Genomic DNA, 18,926 nt, shown 5'->3' on the forward strand with positions numbered 1-18,926 from the left:
ACGATAACAATGACAGTAAATAAGCTAAGTTTAACATTTTATCTTTTTTTTCCTCATAGGTTCAATTCCAGATGGTAGTGTATAAGTCCCAACAGCCCACTATGTTACAAGTCATACCATTTTTCCTCCAAACAACCATGATTATAACAAACACCATGCAGCATTTCAGTGCTTAACATTAGAATGTGTCAATAGTTTGAGCACCAGACATGGCCATATCTCACTAACATATTTCACACCTTCTCTGCTTTTTGATATACTCAATGACAGTGTGTTTGTCAAGCCATTGCTGTGCTTCCAGTTGCACAAGTGCAGCTGACAAGACTTTGCATCTTTGTGCACAAGCTGTTACATATGAGATCTGAACTGGGTGCCACATCAGACCCATATTTCTAGCGCAACTGCTGTAAACATAGCTGGGGATGGAAGAGTTGGTGTTCCACTAAGAGCACAAAGGTGGGGGTGTTGAGTCCAGGATTTTTGTGGAACGCATCATAAAGTGATACAGCTAGAGGCTGCTGCAGAGAAATTTTACCAGGTCTTAGTATAAGGATGCGGCTTGGAATAGCTTGGCAAGGCTGCCTCCAGTGCAACTGGCACCTGACTCACTTGGGAGCAACCTTGCCACCACTACAGTGACATGAAGCGACACAAGCAGAACCTCCTGAGATGATTTTTAGGACTGCAAACACCCTTCAGTTGTTTATGTATACTGAACCAATACCTATCTATGATATGGCATTAATTAGCCATCCAGTGCAGACACACATTATACTTTCATATACCTATGTTTTATTTTCTCTACTGTACAGCTGCAACAGAGCTAGCAGAAAACTATGAGATGCATCACGAGTGTCTAACTCGTCTCAGAGAGGCACGGAGTAATTATGCATCAGGCCTCAGTTCAAGTAGAACTTTCAGTCCATCGCTGCATATCATCTTGACCTGGCATACCTGAACTCTGATATCAAGCATACACGCCTGCTCCAATAGCTCTTGGAAACTGCATTAGGCAATGAGTGTGTCAGCTTAATTTTGTGCGTGGGTTCAATACCCAGAAATACGCATTTGATTTTTCTCAGGATATTGTTCAGAAGATATTAGCTGCAATACTGCATGATATTGACAATTACATTTTGGTAAATGCAAATATTACCTTTGAAAGCAGATATCCGAAATAGCACAGTGAAATTCATGATTCGGTTAGCCATATCATACAATTGCGGTTGATTGTATTTATGTGTCATTAATGCCTTCCCATCATATCTGGATGTGGCCAGTGTGTACCTATGGATTTCTTAAATTGGTTTATGTACTGAAATAAGTAATGTGACATGCCATTGATCTGATTATCTCTTTTGCCTCCCCGACCCTATTTTTTTTTGTTTGTTTAATATATTGCTTCTGAAAACAAAGTGACCATCAGCTCAGGGAGGTAGACCAACCACTGGGTTTTAACCCTCTACACCTCCACAAGCAAAAATATCCTTTCTGCAACACATTGATGTAGTCATCATGTCAAAAGTGCACTCTTTCACATCGAGTCAAACATCACCTGTGACCCTGGTGGCAAATATGCTCTCTAGATTGTCTAAGTAAATAGATAGGAGGTTCAAATCTCTCAGTGGTTAACCAGTGTGTGTAGCTGCAATGTTAGGTACATATAGCTTCCTGAACAAACATGCTGTATTAAATTCCAGTCATGGGAAAAATTTAACCTGGGTAGGAATTTCACCATCCTGTATCCCAGTTTTACCACATATTCTTTGCGGTTTACTATCAAAATGTTGAAATTCATATGGTCGACAATCATTACGTCGAAAGTCATTGCATCGAATGTTCAAAATACTGAAAAAAAATGTTAAAGTTTAAATGGTCGAAAAACACCTGCAGTGCTGACAGTAGTGTTTTTGCAGGGGGGCAAGCCTCCTGCACCCCCCTCACACCCCCTGCTACTTATATATTACAACTCCAAGATCACACAACAGTGCTGACAAGAGTATTTCCTTGCTCTGTTGTCAAAATAATGTCAACAGGTAATTTGCATGTACTTCCTGTCGACCAAGTGAACAACTTAATATTCATGTGTCGACCATATGGGTCGATCAAATAAATGTTAGACCGTATGAATTTCAACATTTTAATAGTAAACCTTTTCTCTGCAATACATTGATGAGGTCATCCTTTTAAAAGTGTATTCTCTCACTATAAAAGTCACACTTCTTCTGCGGTGCTTGTGGCTAAGATTGTATTACTAGATTTTATAACTAGAAAGGTGTGAGGTTCAGATCTCACACTAGTGAACTTGTGTGTGTGTGTGTGTGTGTGTGTGTGTGTGTGTGTGTGTGTGTGTGTGTGTGTGTGTCTACTGATAAATATAGCCTCAACAACAGATGTCATATGTCCACTTTCTCTCAGAAGAATTTAACAGTGGACGCAGCTCCCTCTATACTTTATCTCACTTTCTCTGCATCACACTGATTAAGTCATCTCGTCAAAGGTGCACCCCCCCCCCAAAAGAGTCAAATTTCTCCTGTGGTGCTTGCCGTTAATACTGTTCTTTCTCAGTTGTATAACCTAGATAGGTAGCATGTTCAGATTTCACAGTGGTGAACTTATGTGTGTGGCTTCAGTGTTAGGTTTCTATAGCTTTCTGAACAGACATGCTATATCAGCTTCCAGTCATGAGAAATTTTTAACATGAGAGAGAATGCCCTCATCCCTTTACTCACTTTTACCACAGACATCTTCCCTGCATCACATTGAAAAAACCATCATGACAAAAGGGCACTCTCCACACTTAAAAGTCAGACTTCTCCTGTGGCTAATACTGTGCTCTCAATATTGTATCACTCCATAGGTGGGAGGTTCAAATCTCACAGCAGTGAATTTGTGTGTGTACCTTCAACGTCAGGTATATATAGCTTCCTGACCACATATGCTGCATCAACTTCCATATTTATTTATTATTTATTTTACATTTGTTGACTGGGAAAGTCCGACTGTATGCATGTCCATTTTCAGCGGAGGCCTGGGGAGAAAAGCTCCACAGTTAAATTTTAAGCAAAATATAAGGTGTATACAGAAGCATTAAAATTTACATAGTACCAAACTTAACACTGACTAGTAACATAGCATTGAAGCTTAAGATTTAACACATTTACATCGACTGATAGGAGTATAAGGAGATGAGGTGCATGGCAAAGAGAGAGTTGGCAAAGACTAAGGATAAGGTGTATGAAGAGTTGTATGAAAGGTTGGACACTAAGGAGGGAGAAAAGGACCTGTACTGATTGGCTTGACAGAGGGACCGAGCTTGGAAAGATGTGCAGCAGGTGAAGGTGATAAAGGATAATGAGGGAAATGTACTAACAAGCGAGGAGAGTGTGTTGAGCAGATGGAAAGAGTACTTTGAGGGGTTGATGAATGAATAGAATGAGAGGGAGAGAAGGTTGGATGATGTGTGGATAGTGAATCATGAAGTGCAGTGAATTAGCAAGGAGGAAGTAAGGATAGCTATGAAGAGGATGAAGAATGGAAAGGCTGTTGGTCCAGATGACATACCTGTGGAAGCATGGAGGAGTTTAGGTGAAATGGCAGTGGAGTTTTTAACTAGATTGTTTAATGAAATCTTGGAAAGTGAGAGGATGCCTGAGGAATGGAGAAAAAGTGTTTTGGTACCGATTTTTAAGAATAAGGGTGATGTGCAGAGCTGTAGTAACTACAGAGGGATTCAATTGATCAGTCACAGCATGAAGTTATGGGAAAGAGTAGTGGAAGGTAGGTTAAGAAGGGAGGTGATGGTTAGTGATCAGCAGCATGGTTTCATGCTGGGAAAGAGCACTACAGATGTGATGTTTGCTCTGAGAGTGTTGATGGAGAAGTACAGAGAAGGTCCGAAGGAGTTGCATTGTGTTTTTGTAGATTTAGAGAAAGCATATGACAGGATGCTTAGAGAGGAGTTGTCGTATTTTATGAGGAAGTTGGCAGTGTCAGAGAAGTATGTAAGAGTGGTACAGGATATATACAAGGGTAGTGTGACAGCAGTGAGGTCTGCAGTGGGAGTGACGGATGCATTTAAGATGGAGGTGGGATTATATCAAGGCTCAGATCTGCGCCTTTTCTTATTTGCAATGGTGATGGACAGGTTGACAGATGAAATCAGACAGGAGTCCCCATGGACTATGATGTTTGCAGATGACATTTTGATCTGTAGTGAGAGTAGGTGGAGGAGACCTTGGAGAGATGGAGATATGCTCTAGAGAGAAGAGGAATGAAGGTCAGCAGGACTAAGACAGAATATATGTGTGTGAATGGGAGGGAGGATAGAGGAATGGTGAGGATGCAAGGAGTAGAGGTGGTGAAGGTGGATGAGTTTAAATACTTGGGATCAATAGTTCAGAGTAATGGTGAGTGTGGAAGAGAGGTGAAGAAGAGAGTACAGGCAGGATGCAGTGGGTGGAGAAGAGTGTCAGGAGTGATTTGTGACAGACGAGTACCAGTAAAAGTGAAAGGGAAGGTCTACAAGAGGGTAGTGAGACCAGTTATGTTATATGGGTTGGAGACAGTGGCAGTGACAAAAAGGCAGGAATTAGAGCTGAATGTGGCAGAGTTAAAGATGTTAAGATTTTCACTGGGTATGAAGAGACTGGACAGGATTAGGAATAAGTACATTAGATGGTCAGCCCAGGTTGGAAGGTTTGGAGACAAAGCCAGAGAGGCAAGATTATGTTGGTTTGGACATGTGCTGAGGAGGGATGCTGAGTATATTGGGAAAAAAGTGCTAAGGATGAAGCTACCAGGTGACAGGAAAAGAGGAAGTCCTAAGATAAGGTTTATGGATGTGGTGAGAGAGGACATGCAGGTGGTTGGTGTGACAGAGCAAGATGCAGAGGACAGGAAGAAATGGAAACAGATGATCCGCTGTGACGACCCCTAATGGGAGCAGCCGAAAGAAGATGATGACATATACTGAACATATGTTTTACAGTTTTAAGTTAAGGCATTACATAATGATGAACATTTTTAGTAGGGGTTGCAGTTTTTTGCTTTATACAGTTGAGGTATGAGCAAGTTAGTCACAATAGGGAGTATAGCAAGAAAGAGAGCAAAGATTAGACATAGTAGGGAGTGTAGTAGCAGGAGAAGAGACAGAGAAGAGAAACTGGATAACACATAAGTAAGAAAAGCAGGAGGCGTAAGTAGCTTAAGTGTAAAGTAAGAGTCGAGGTATAAAGCGAAAAGTAAAGTTTAGTGGATAGATAAAAGCGTGTCCTAGCAGTGACATATGGACACTGACTAAGGGGTTAGAATTAGAGGGGGAACTGGAAGGAAGCTAGAGAAGTTGCATTCTTTTGGTGATGAATCTGAAGTCAGAGTGCAAGAATAAGGAGATGGGGGGTCAGCCAGGTGGGGAACATGTGCATATCCATGTGTACTTTAAGTGTTCTTTTAGGAGTCTTTTAAATGTAACCTTTGAGCCTGCATGTAACCTTTGAGCCTGCTGAGGTAATAACTGTAGGTAGAGTGTTCCAAATGCTGCCTTTGTAGTTAGGGAAGAGGGAGTCCCCTGATATGTTGTTGGTCTTGGTGATCTTGATTTTTTGTTGCTAGAGTGAAGTTGTCTAGTTTTAGTTTGTAGTTCTAGTACATTGGCCTGAGCTGGAGTTTTGTCTGGGAGTAGTAGGAGATTGTGGGCAAAGGAAAGTTGATGATAGTTTAGGAGATTAGGGAATTCAAGCCAGACAAGTTATTTTAGGGAATGGCAGTGGTGGGCTCAGCAGGGGGCACTGGTAGCAATTTTTGCAATTTGATTGTAATAGGTGTTGAGTTTGCAATTTCAGTTTTGGAAATACATATACATATACAGGAGGATTTTAACATAAGAGAGGATGCCCCATCCCCTTATCCCATTTTTACCACAAACATCTTCTCTGCATCACACTGATGAGGTCATCGTGTCAAAAGTGCACTTTCTTCCCTTAAGCATGAACCTTTTTATGTGGTGCTTACGGCTAATGTTGTGTTCTCTAGTGTATAGGTAGGAGGCTCAGCTCTCACAGTGGTGAACTTGTGCGAGTGCCTTCAGTATCAGGCACATGTAGCATCCTGAAGAGATATGCTGTATCAACTTCCAATCACCGGAGGATTTTAACATGGGAGAGCATGCCCCATCCCCTTATCCCACCTTTACCAACATCTTATCTGCATCAATCACACCGATGAGGTCATAATGTCAAAAGTGCACTCTCTCTCTACCCTTAAAGTCAGCCTTCTCCTGTGGCATTTGCGGATAATTCTGTGTTTTATAAATTAGATAGGTAGCAGGTTCAAATCCAACACTGGCTACCTTGTGTCTGTGTGTATTGTCATGTACAATGTTGTTCATGATAACACCCCTTATGTAAACTTCCACTTATGAGATACATTCTCACTGGCAGGGGGGCTGCCCTATAAATGTGTATTACCCTCTCATAATACCCAGTTTCGGAAACATAATGGTTACATCAAAAATGAATTAAATCACAGTTTACTATGAGTTATTCTATGGTGCTGGTTGTTGATACTGTGCTCTCTAGACAGCATAAGTTCAGAGGGAGGAGGTTTGAATCCAGCAGTGACTGATTACTCTGCGTGTGTGTTTGACTGTCATGCTGTGTAGAGAAGGCTTCTAATGCATATAGTATGTTTAGCAGGGTAGTGTTAGAGTACACTTCAACCACCTTTGTACTTTTTGTTTTTTAGGAGAATATCAGTGTATTAAAGAATTGTGATGTCATCCATAGAAATATACACTGTCACAATTGTAAAACAACATGTTCTGGACAAATTATCCTCAAATGTCCTTTATTTCTTCACACCTTAATTTCATTTATTTGTGACAAGATCCATTACTATGTTGTGTGACAGACACAGTTTATACAGAGCTCTATACAGTGTGTAGTATGACAGGCAGGGGTTTGAATCTGGTAACATCTGTCTGCCAGATAACTGTGTCAGACAGGAGTGGCTTAGGCAAATAAAGTATTTATGGCACAGTTATGGGACAAAGTTTAAAGGTATCACCCTCCACAGTAGGGGTTCTATATCCATTGCAATAGGGAAGTGCTGTAAGCCCATCAAGTGTGTTCATTGTGACACACATAATATGCCTTTTTCTGTGGTGTCACAGGTAGATATGCGTTTTTCTGATATCTGTCCTGACATGTGTTTGAGCCTGGAAAGATGCAAATGTTGCATATGTCATTGACTGTTCATAGACATCACTTAATTTCCAAATAAGAATGTACTGTATTGCATGTCTTTCTCCAAACATTTATGCATTACACTAATTGCTTTCTTCACACTGTAGAGGTTTATAGGACATCATGACTTACATAACATTTCTTACTGTATGGTGTGATGCAAGGTCAGCATACACTGTGATTGGGCCTGTGTTAGGACACTTTCTTATAGGTTCATAGGTTCATAAGTGTTTACTAGGCTAACGACCACAAGGGCCTTTTTAAGCCTAGCCATGCATCCCAAATCTCTGACAAGTTCTGATACCCTTGATAAGTGTAAGAGTGGGCCTGGGAGATGAACCATTTACAAGTTACTTGTTTGCATCAGAGACATAGGTGCCAAATCAGGGATGAATTTCCGGTTTCCACACACATTGTCCAAGTTGCACTTGAATTGGATTAGGGCGGAACTCTGCTTCACATGGATGGGGAGCCTGTTCCATAGACGGGGTAGTCTCTGCGATATATACCTATCTCTCCAGCAGGTCCTATTTATATCACAGGCAAGGTTTAAGTCTTTAGAATGGGTAATTCTGGTACTGTTTGTTTTGTGGATCTTTAGAATGGGTAATTTTGGTACTGTTTGTTTTGTGAATATGCAGGAGGTCCATCAGAGTGGGGTCTGACAACGCCCTGTTTGCCAGGCATAGATCTCCCCTCAAAAACCTGTAGGAGACAGAATACAGGGATAGGGCCTTGAGGCGGTCTGCATAGGATATATTACTTATGCCCTGTATTCTTTTAGTGAGGAACCTCTGTGGACATTCCAGTTGTTTGATATGCCTGGTTAGGTACATACTGAAGGGAGCATTGTACTCACTGGTAGGTCTGATGAATGCAGAATACTGTGGAACAATGTGGCCATACCTTTGTTTATAAGTTGCGCAACATGGAATGATTTCCTCACCACTGTAGACACATGATGGTCAAAGGCTAGATTACTATCTATGTGTGTCCCTAAGTCCCTGTCTACTGGGTCAACTCTAAGAGGTGTATTGTCACTATGATAGTTACCAGAGATGGATGACTTCCCAAAGGATACTATTATGTATTTCTTGGTATTTAATTTTAGTCCATGACTCTAACACCAGTTGTTTATGTCAGCCCCTCCTGGAGAACATTTGTGTCAGTGAGAGATTCAGTGACAGCTCCTAATTTGAAATCATCTTCAAATTTAGTCAGCCAGAGACCACTGACATTAGCCTTGACTTCTGAGAAATAAATGCCAAAAAAGGAGCTGTCCAAGAACTGATCCCTGAGGGACTCCAGTTGTGACTGGCCTCTTTGTAGAGGTGGACTCTCCAATTCTAACTTCCTGGGTCCTGTCTGTGAGCCAGTTGGCTGTCCATTGGGCAACATACAGGTTTGCACCTAACTTCTTGAGTTTGTCAACAATGCCTGAGTGGGGTATTGTGTCAAATGCCTTGGCCAGGTCATGGTAGGCAGTGTGAACAATTTTGCCCCCATCCATTGCATTGGTGACCTTCTCAAAGAAGTCCACCAGGTTGAGTAGGCATGGTCTGCCTTTGACTGGGTTGGGTCCAGTGTCTGGAGGTTTACTATATCTCTATTGATTATCTCCATGATAATTCTTTCTATGGCTTTACATGTAATACTAATGAGACTTATGGGTCTGTAGTTTCCAGGGTCTGTAGATGGCCCACCTTTGTGCAGAGGGATGACTGCTACCTTTCTCTATTCATGAGGCACAAAGCCTCTTTGGAGGCTACAGTTAAGTAGTAATTCCACAGGCCCTGATAGGTCATGTTTCATGCTATTTAGAAGGCATCCTGGGATATTGTCTGGGCCCATTGATGCAGTGTTCTTGGTCTTAGAGAGAGCATTAAGGACCTGTTCTCTAGTGATAGTATTGGGAGTTATATTTGATGATATTTCCTGAAGGAAGGTTGAAGGGAAGAAATTAGTAAAGTTGGAGCTGAATTTAACAGCCAGGAGGTTTGCTATATCGTCTGGCTCAGTATAGGTGGCTCCATTTACAATGCTCTCTGCACACAATCGTGTGTTTCCTTTGAGGTTGCAGACAAGCTAAAGAATGGTTTGTGGTTATCCATGGCCTGGGAGGCCAAACGTACCTCAAATTTGGCTTTGGTAGACTTTTCTTCTGAGTTGTTTGTTTAGTTTGATGAGAGTGCTTTTATCCTGCCGGGTGCTGTACCTCCTAATTTTTGCCATGATTTTCTTCCTCCTGTTATACATCTGACTGATTTTGTGATTCCACCAGGGTGGCTTGTTTTTTGAGTTAGTTCTGTACTTCTGCCTGGTGGGTACAGCTGTCTCTATGCAGCCATTAACATGCTTGCACAGGGTTTCTGTGAACGGTTCTGCATAGGCATTAGTGTTCTCAGGGTTTATAGGGGCTTGAAATTTTGCCAGGTTCTCACTTAATAGCAGGAGGTTAGCTTTAGAATAGTTCCTGAATATTCACAGTTTAGCTTGGGGTCCAGGTTTTATTTTTACTTCAAAGGAGACCATTTTGTGGTCTAACTTACCAGGGAAGGCATTACAGTAGGGGGTGTGCAGCACTGTCCCATACTAGTGAGGACCAGATCCAGTATGGTTGCACCCCTGGTTGGTGTATTGACTATCTGATCCAGGGAGTTTGTGATTACAAAATCCGGGAATCTCTGTGCATGTACGTTTGATGTTGTATAGGATTCCCAGTTAATAGTGGGCTAATTAAAGTCACCCATGAATATGGTATTGAGTTGGATGGTAAGTGTTTCTAATAAGTTTAAATACATGGTGTGGGTTTCCTGGGTCATAGAGGGGGACCTATAGCTTACAAGAAAGTGGTATTACATTTTGCCTATGGTGATTTGAACATGGAGCAGCTCAAGTGCATTGTCCTGTTTGATCAGCCTCTTGTGTGTATTTGTTGTTTGCATGCTGTTATGGAAGTGTTCGCTGTAAATTTTTCTGAGCATGCCTAGTATAATCATGTATTACATGCGCTCCATTTATGAACGGAGACCTTGAACTACTGCAGTGTCATCAGATCTGTGTTGTCATTTGTCACTTGTGTATTTTGAGTATTATTATATTATTGTTTATGATGTACATGAATATAAAACACGTTTGTCTAATACATATGCCAATGTAATATACCCCCTGTCTATAGTTTTCAGATGACAACAAATGGTAAAACATGTCCCTTTCTAATGTGCATGACTGAGCACCTGAATGGATAATTTCCTCTTGTTTATACATAATGAAGTGGGAGTGGTAAGCACTAGGTAGCCTATCTACCAGAAGATCCAGGTACAAATTCTGTTTTAGCACTTGAATTTGCTTATTCGAACTCAGCACTTGTTCAGAACTTGCTGTTAGCACTAAATAAGCTACAAAACTCAACCTTCCTCTTTACCTAGGGAAAACAGTTTTTGTACTTACTTTCCTCACTTGCTTAGAGAAAAACAGCTCTTATACTCACTTTCCTCATTTGTCTAGAGGAAAGTAGTTTTTTATTCAGGCATGTCCAAGGGTCAATTCCCAGTGTTCTCTCCTGTCTCTCTGATGAATCTGGGTATCTTGGGGCAATGTAGCAATTGCCTCATGTACACAGACAACCCTCTCCTCCTAAAACCCAACAGCACAACCAGTGAGAGATGCACTTATCTAGCCAAACTGGATGTAAAGCTCTCTCCAACCAAGACTGAACTTTAGTCCCACTAAACCTACACCACCAAAATCCACACATATATACACAAAAACATTCACTGAGGCTCTCAATAATAATCTGCTCAAGCAACAGAGACCTGCAAAGCAGAAACGCAAGCAACCTCCACCCCCCCAACACAACCCAAAATGACACATAGACCACAGACTCAGTGTGCCAATATACCACAGCCCATAAGGCAAAACAATGCACCTAACACACTAGTCATAGGTGACTCTCTTTTCAGGCACGCTGATGTCCCAGTCATCAGGCTAAACAAAGAGAAGGTTACTGTCAGCTGCCTGTCAGGTGCCAGGATCTGCCACATAACCCACGCACTCAGGTCACTCCACAACAAGTACAAATATGACTTTGTCATTGTCCATGTTGGTGTGAACGACCTGAGATGTACCTACCTGGACTGCATGAAAAGAGACATGGAAGAGCTCTCTAATCTTGTAGCCCAGGCAGGTATGACCCTAGCCCTGAGTAGCATCCTGCCATTGCCCAGAATGATACCGCAGTACAAGGACAATATGATTGACTTCAACTATTGGCTAAGCTTCTGGTGTCATTCTAAGGGGATCCAGTATCTGTCTGCCTGGGATGACATAGTTGACAGACCACTATGCTTTGCGAGAGATGGCCTGCACCTGTCACCCCTGGAATTCTGGATACTGGCTAAAGGTCTTGCCGGCCCTATAGTGCCTTTTTTAGGCAGGGTTCAAATGATAAATTCATCACCGTAACAGGAACATGCAAGCAAAAATTGAGGGTAATGCTACTCAGTGCTAGAAGTCTAAATCTCAAAATGCACTCACTCAAGGCACTCCTTAAAATGGAGAACATCGATATCTGTGCAGTGACTGAGACCTGGTTCAAGGCTGTAGACAGCACCCCTGCATTACCAGGCTATAACTCTTACCACATTTTTTCAGCCGTCTAACCTGGACCAGAACACCAAAGGCGGAGGTGTGTCCATATTCATTAAGGATATCCATACCTCCAGGCTAGTTGTGCAGCATAATGCATCCAAGGTTATCCAAGTGCAACTAACTCTGGGCAAAACTGCAATCCAAATTGTAGCTTGCTACAGATCCCCCACCATGCCCCAGGATTTCCACTCCTCTTTTCTTGATATACTGGAAAATATTAGGGTTCAACCAAATACCCTAATAATGGGGGATTTCAACTACCCTACCATTAACTGGGAAAAGTACTCAGGTACCAACTCATTCGCTCAATGCTTTCTGGAATTCATAAATTCCAATGCCCTGGATCATCTTATCCACACCCCCACCAGGAGCAACAATATCCTAGACCTAGTCATTACCAACATGAGTGACCGGCATTCCACACCTGAAGTCAGCTCCTTGTTGGTCAGATCTGACCATAAGCTAATCACCCTAGATATCCGCATCCCGCCCCACCCACCATTAAGGAAACCACGGTAAAAGATTTCTCCAAAGCCAACTTCATGCTTCTTAAGACAGAAGTGGCGAACTTCATGACACCCATGCAGATGTACAATACCTTTATGACTGCTGATTCCTACACAAATGCACTCTATAAGCACTTACATGAGTGCATGGATCGTGCTATCCCAAACAGAACCAAGATGCTATCCTCAAAAAAAAGGAAGCCAATCTGGTGGTCCTCTGCCATAAACAAACTCTACAACAGAAGGAAGAAACTGTTGCAAAAGAGAGTAAAATCCCACGAGTGGAGGAGCTCCCTGGTCAGCCTCAGTAAGAAGCTGAGATCCCTTATAAGATCCTCCAAAGCTAGCTACGAAAACAAAATCACCACTGATTCTAAGGGCAACCACAAAGCATTCTATAGCTATGTCAAGAATCTCAATGGCAACACCCAGATCTGCTCTGAGTTACAGCACAATGGCATAAAAATCACAGAACCAACCGATATTGGCAACATACTGGCAGATAGGTTCAGTGCTAACTTTACCCCCCTCTCACCCCCTAAAGGGCCCATATCTATACAGGAAGATGCAGAGTCCCTGTAATCACATCTATGGAGGTAAAATCTGCACTCTCTAAAACCAAAAATGCAGCATCCATGGGACCGGACAACATCCCAGGCTACGTTTTACACGAACGTCAGAATGAACTGACTCCCCACCTAAGCACCATGTTCAATCATAGTCTCACATCAGGCTTTGTGCCCACTGAATGGTGCACAGCAACAGTTATCCCAGTCCACAAAGAGGGAGCCACCACTGATTCTGGGAACTATCACCCTATTAGCCTGATGAGCCTGGTCTGCAAGGCCATGGAACGTATCATCATGGAACTCATACATAAAGACATTGGTAACCTCCAAACTCTGGACCTCATCCAGTTTGGGTTTGTGAAAGGCAGATCATGCCTTCTGAACCTGATTGACTTCTTTGAGGCAGTCACCAAAGCCATAGACAAGGGTAAGGTGGTTCACACAGCCTATCTTGACCTTGCCAAGGCTTTCAACACCATCCCCCATTCTGCAATTATAGCTAAACTCACTAAACTAGGTATAAATCCCTACATCACAAGATGGGTTGCCAACTGGCTCACTGACAGAACCCACACTGTAAAGGTTGCAGACTCCAAATCTGACTTCAAACCAGTGGCAAGTGGAGTACCACACGGTTCAGTCCTGGGACCTGTCCTATTTGGTATCTACATCTCTGAAGTACAGGCTAACACAGAAGGCCTCTGGCCAATGAAGTTCACAGATGACTGCAAACTAGGAGCCATAGTCGAGCCCCCAAATGATGTGGGCATCCAACAGAAGGGTCTCCCTGAGACAGATGCCTGGTGTCAGAGGCATGGCCTCAAGCTCAATGTCAAAAAGTGCATTGTCATCCCCTTTGGTAAAAACTCTGTACCCATGAACTACCACATAAACGGCAGTCTATTAATGCTGAATGTGTGATAAGAGACCTTGGGACCCAGGTGGACAGTAGTGTCCCCTTTGATAATCACATCGCCACAGTAGTCAGGAAATCCTTCTATGTGGCACACCCATCACAAAAGGGTTTTCATCCAGGAAAAAAGAGGTCATTGTTCCCCTCTACTTGACACTCATTAGACCCATTATAGAGTACAATGCCCCTTTTGGAATGTACCTCACAAGACATCTGCAGCAGCTGGAAAGGCCACAGAAGTACCTCACAAAGAGGATTACTGGCCTCAAACAGATGCTCTACACTGACAGTCTCAAAAAACTTCAGCTTTACTCTGTATTATATTGCCTACTCCAAGGAGATCTCTGCTTAACATATATAGCTATGTTAAACCCAGAGCTGTTGGACATGCTACACCTAAAGAAATCCCAATCCTTCCAAGCTACACACTTTAGGGACCTAAACCTTGTCACCACAATTAACAGGACATGCTGGAGGGCATATATTCCTGCCCAGAGATGTCCTGTACTCTGGAACAAGCTACCCATCTATGTCAAGCAAGTTCCTCATTAGCACTCTTCAAGAAAAATCTTGATGAGTGGATGGGAAATAGGAAATACACCCCATGGATAATTTCTGTGGCTCTGCTCAACAGGGGCACAGGAAATTAACTTTCTTGGGTGGCATAAGCCAGGGAAACTTGTTGGCTAGACTTACTTAGGCCCTTGTGCTGATAACCTAGTACCTACCTATGAACCTATGAATACAGCACTGCTGTTACTTATCTCACATATATTCCCAGGATATACATGTCATATTCAATAACTGCAGTCTGTGCGAATATCCCCTGATGTATCCACTGTCCTTGCTGTTATCACTGCTCAGCATGTTATCTTCATTAATATCACATCTGCACCCCTTTCTTATAATATTGAATTGTGTCCATAATCACATTTGACTACATTAACTCAGTCCATTTTCTCTGTTTGCCCTCCCCTCTTACTTATGTCCACACTATTAACATTGTATTCTCTGTACATTCTCCCCATTTAGTGTCTCCTGCATCTTACTTCTTTTAATCAGCTTGCTCATGATCACATAATAGATTTGCCTACATAAAGCCTTTTTGCTTATATAATGTGCTTATACTTCCCTGTACTGTTCCATGACCACCAAAACTGTTAATGGACACGAAACAGCGCTTGCAAAAACGTACAGCATGCATATTCGGTGAGTGCTTCTGCCCATTGTACGAATATGCTCTAATCGTTTAGGCTTCTCAAAAGGCCTACACGATTGTTAATGAATCCCAGGGAGGGAGTACAGTAAAAGGAATTAAGAAAGTGAGTAATGGAGTACTACAGGACTCAGTGGTAGGTCCAGTACTCTATAGTGCATTCGTATTAGGCATTTTGGAGAGAATAGCGAACAGAGGCAATGTCTTTACTAATAACACAAAGATAGGTACAGTAGAGGAGGGTGGTGTGAAGAGTTTAAATAAAGATTTGGAAAGGTTGAACAAGTGGGAAGACAGGTAGCAGATGAGGCTCAATACAATCAAGTGCGAAGTCCTGCACTCAGGGCACAACAAACGGTTACAAAATATCAGCTAGGAGGGAATCCAATTAATGGTAGCAGAGCAAGAAAGGGGTTTGGAGGTGTTAATCATAAATAAATTAAACCACCAGGAGCAAAGTAGGAAGGTGGTGGCAACAGCAAATAGAGTGCTGGTGTGCAGCTTAATACAGGATTTAGAAGCAAAGAGGTTAAACTTCCATTCTATAGGGTCATGGTCAGGCCACACTTTGAGTGTCGCATGTTATTCCAGAGTGTATATAAGAAGATGGATAGGAGGCTTTTAGAAGGAATCCACAGGAAAGCTACCAAAAAGGTGAGTGAGATGGAGAGAAGGATTGTGACTAGAGGCTAAAGGAGCTAGAATCCTTCTCACATGAGTCCAGAAGAGAAAAGGGGGGCATGATATTCGGTCACAGGACAATGTCAGGGCGGTGTGAATGGGTCACCCTGAAAAGGAAGGGCAAAATGGAAATTAGGGGGGGCATAGGCTGTAGATTGTATTAACTAACTATGCTCTGAATCTCAGAAAATATTTTTTTCACTGAAACTTACAAAACAAGAGCAATAGAATGGTTAGTAGATAAGAAATCCCCAGAGATGTTCAAAAGGCCTTGTTCAGGCAGTAAAAGGGTTAGGGGGTGTCGGGGAGATAGAATGTTAACTTCACTTTTTAATAATCAGATGAGATAGACTTTTCTCCTGCCACCGTCAGTCAAAAATGTAATACAGTTTAATTTTAACCTATCTGATTGGTCTGTACCTTCACATACCTTTAATTTGGTGATAAGAGCACAAGACCTTAACAGAAGTGTTCTGGTCACAAATAGACTTTGGTCATTTGACTGATTTATGAGAATGGGAGTAAAGTACAGAGAATCTTGCACCTGAATCTGATGTATTGGAGCATTAAAAAAAGCATGAAAGCTTTAAGCTTTTCAGACGTCAGATGATTCTTCAACATCTTTGAGTGGCATCATTGAATTACTAAACTGGATAAAATGCTTGATCGTCACTTAAAAAAAAAAGGGGCAATCTTGCTTACCCAGTCCACATGAGGATTTCACTACAGTCAGACCAGGATGTGTAGGGGATCAGTCAGTACCAGGATATGTAGGGGAGCAGTCAGTCCCAGGATGTGTATGGGAGCAGTCAGATTAGGACATGTAGGGGTACAGTCAGACCAGGATGTGTAGGGGAACAGTCAGACCCAGGACCTATAGAGGAGAAGCCAAAGCCGTGACGTGTAAGGGAACAGTCAGACCCAGGAGGGGTTGGGGAACTGCCAGACCCAGGACATGTAGGGGAGCAGTTAGACCCAGAACATAAAGGGGACAGTCAGACCCAGGACCTGTAGGGGAACAGTCAGATGAGGACATGTAGGGGAACAGTCAGTCCCAGGACATGCAGGGGGACAGTTAGACTCAAGATGTGTAGTGGAGTAGTTGGGACTAAACCTCTGCAATACCTGAAAGGTACAGTCACCACTAAGTTGTTAACCTCTGAAAAAAGAAGACCCTAGAAACAGGCTGACATGTGATGCTAAGAAATGCATCAAGCGAAAAGCAGGAGGGCTAGATCATCATCCTTATGGGAACAAAAATGTAAGGTGCATAAAAATACAAATTCATATAATGTTCCACAGAATGACATTAAACTCCTTTTTTAATAATACAGTTGTCAGTTACACATCTTTCTGTGTAATTAGTAAAACGTTTTTAGCAAATTTGTGTGTGTTTGTTTGTGTGTGTGTGTGTGTGTGTGTGTGTGTGTGTGTGTCTGAATGCGTGTGTGTGTGTGTGTGTGTGTGTGTGTGTGTGTGTGTGTGTGTGTGAGTGAATGTGTGTGTGTGTGAGTGAATGTGTGTGTGTGTGAGTGAATGTGTGTGTGTGTGTGTGTGTGTGTGTGTGTGTGTGTGTGTGTGTGGTGCCATCTGTTCAAACTGATGGGCCCGGGGAACTTATAATATTAGTTCTCAGTGATGAAAGTGCTAATACCGAGGTCTATAGCAGCCATGATGTAGACTGAGATCATACTGTGACCATGCACTGAAACACTGCTTTGTGACTGCTCTGTAGTCATGTAGGAACCTCTTAACAGCCACTATGCCTGCCAAAAGACAAAGTATACACTCTGAAAATAATTTAAATATTTTAAAAGTAATGCACATTTTATAAAGGGCCTTAAATTGCACTGAAGTTTTGAACATGAATGATTTAACTCACAGTGTACGTGTGTGTGTGCGCACGCGTGTGTGTGTGTGTGTGTGTGTGTGTGTGTGTGTGTGTGTGCGCATATTTTTTCAGTAAAAGTGCTTTGGCAACACATGCCTCTCCTTGAAGACTAATAGTCTTAGGTTCATTCATTGTGACTGCAGGAATGTCCTAAATGCTTTGAATGTACTTCACATCAATACTTTTTATTGAGGCAGGTAAGAAAATAAAAATTTAACTGGCCAGTACATTTTAATTTAGACAAATAAGTAACTGAAACTTTTAATGAAATATTGCCTTTTCCTTATGAAATGCAATCCAGGCTCAATTTTGTTTCATGGTTGCATGCTGTATGAATTACTTAGCTGCGAATTAGATGAAAAAAAGCATAATATTCCAAAATATATACACTTCTGCTACTTTGAAAGCAGCACCTAACTGCAGCAGAAAAAATACATCACTGTATTTTTCTTTCTCTTTTATTACAGAGGTGGAATTTCTAATGTACCAGCAAATCAGAGAATTCTAGATCCGAAGAAAGGGCCCATTAAAAAAACAGCTGCAGTGAAACATCTTCCAAAATTGAATTACTGATGCAAATGTTTGGAAGGAAAGCAACTTCATTGTGTGCTTTTAGATGACATTCTTGCAGTACTCTTGATATTAAATAGTTAACTTTGCTTCTATACAATGACAAGTACACATTTTAGTATGAAGTACAGCTGATGTCCAGTCCAGCAACAGCTGGTTCTGAGTTCATCCCTTACTGACCTAAATTTGCTACCTCTACAAAATTGCACCTTCAAACGATTTGCTACTCTGCCATTTGCTATATATTTTGAAATCTGAGTTCTTTATTAAAATTATGAAATAATTTAAAGATGTTTGTATTATTTATGTGCACATTTGATACATAATTTTGTGCTAGACTATATTCTTGCCATCATCTTACAGTACTGTTGAGGCACAATGGTTGTTAGACAGAAGTTAAGATTTCCAAGTTTGATCAGTATACTGGTGACATGTTATATCATTAGCTATGAAAATGATTCTCACAGTGAAGCAGACGGTTTCATAAACTGTGTGCACCCAAGTGCACAGTTCATCTGTGGTTTCCTTAGAACTAACCACTCTCATTGTATGTAGATGTTTTGACCAAGTTCGTTCCACTAGGCCAGTGACCTCTTTTCAGGGGAGACCCAAGGTGGCATTCATGCTGTCTGGTGAGAATTGTAGAGGGCACTGGGAAATTCCTATACCATTTTTGGAAGAGGGTA

General features: G+C 41.8%; 1 protein-coding gene across 1 annotated transcript in view; it reads left to right on the forward strand.

The window, feature by feature from the left end:
- The window catches only part of LOC122803631 (coiled-coil domain-containing protein 169-like), a 404,533-nt gene extending 386,004 nt beyond the window's left edge, over positions 1–18,529 (forward strand). The window contains exon 8 of the mRNA XM_044073370.1: positions 18,138–18,529. Within this exon, the coding sequence (XP_043929305.1) occupies positions 18,138–18,243 (106 nt within the window). The 3' untranslated portion in view covers positions 18,244–18,529. The remainder of the gene's footprint in view (positions 1–18,137) is intronic.
- Positions 18,530–18,926: the final 397 nt, after the last annotated feature.

This window comes from Protopterus annectens, chromosome 5.part1, assembly GCF_019279795.1.
Source record: "Protopterus annectens isolate FY-2018-M chromosome 5.part1, PAN1.0, whole genome shotgun sequence".
NCBI lineage: Eukaryota > Metazoa > Chordata > Ceratodontiformes > Protopteridae > Protopterus > Protopterus annectens.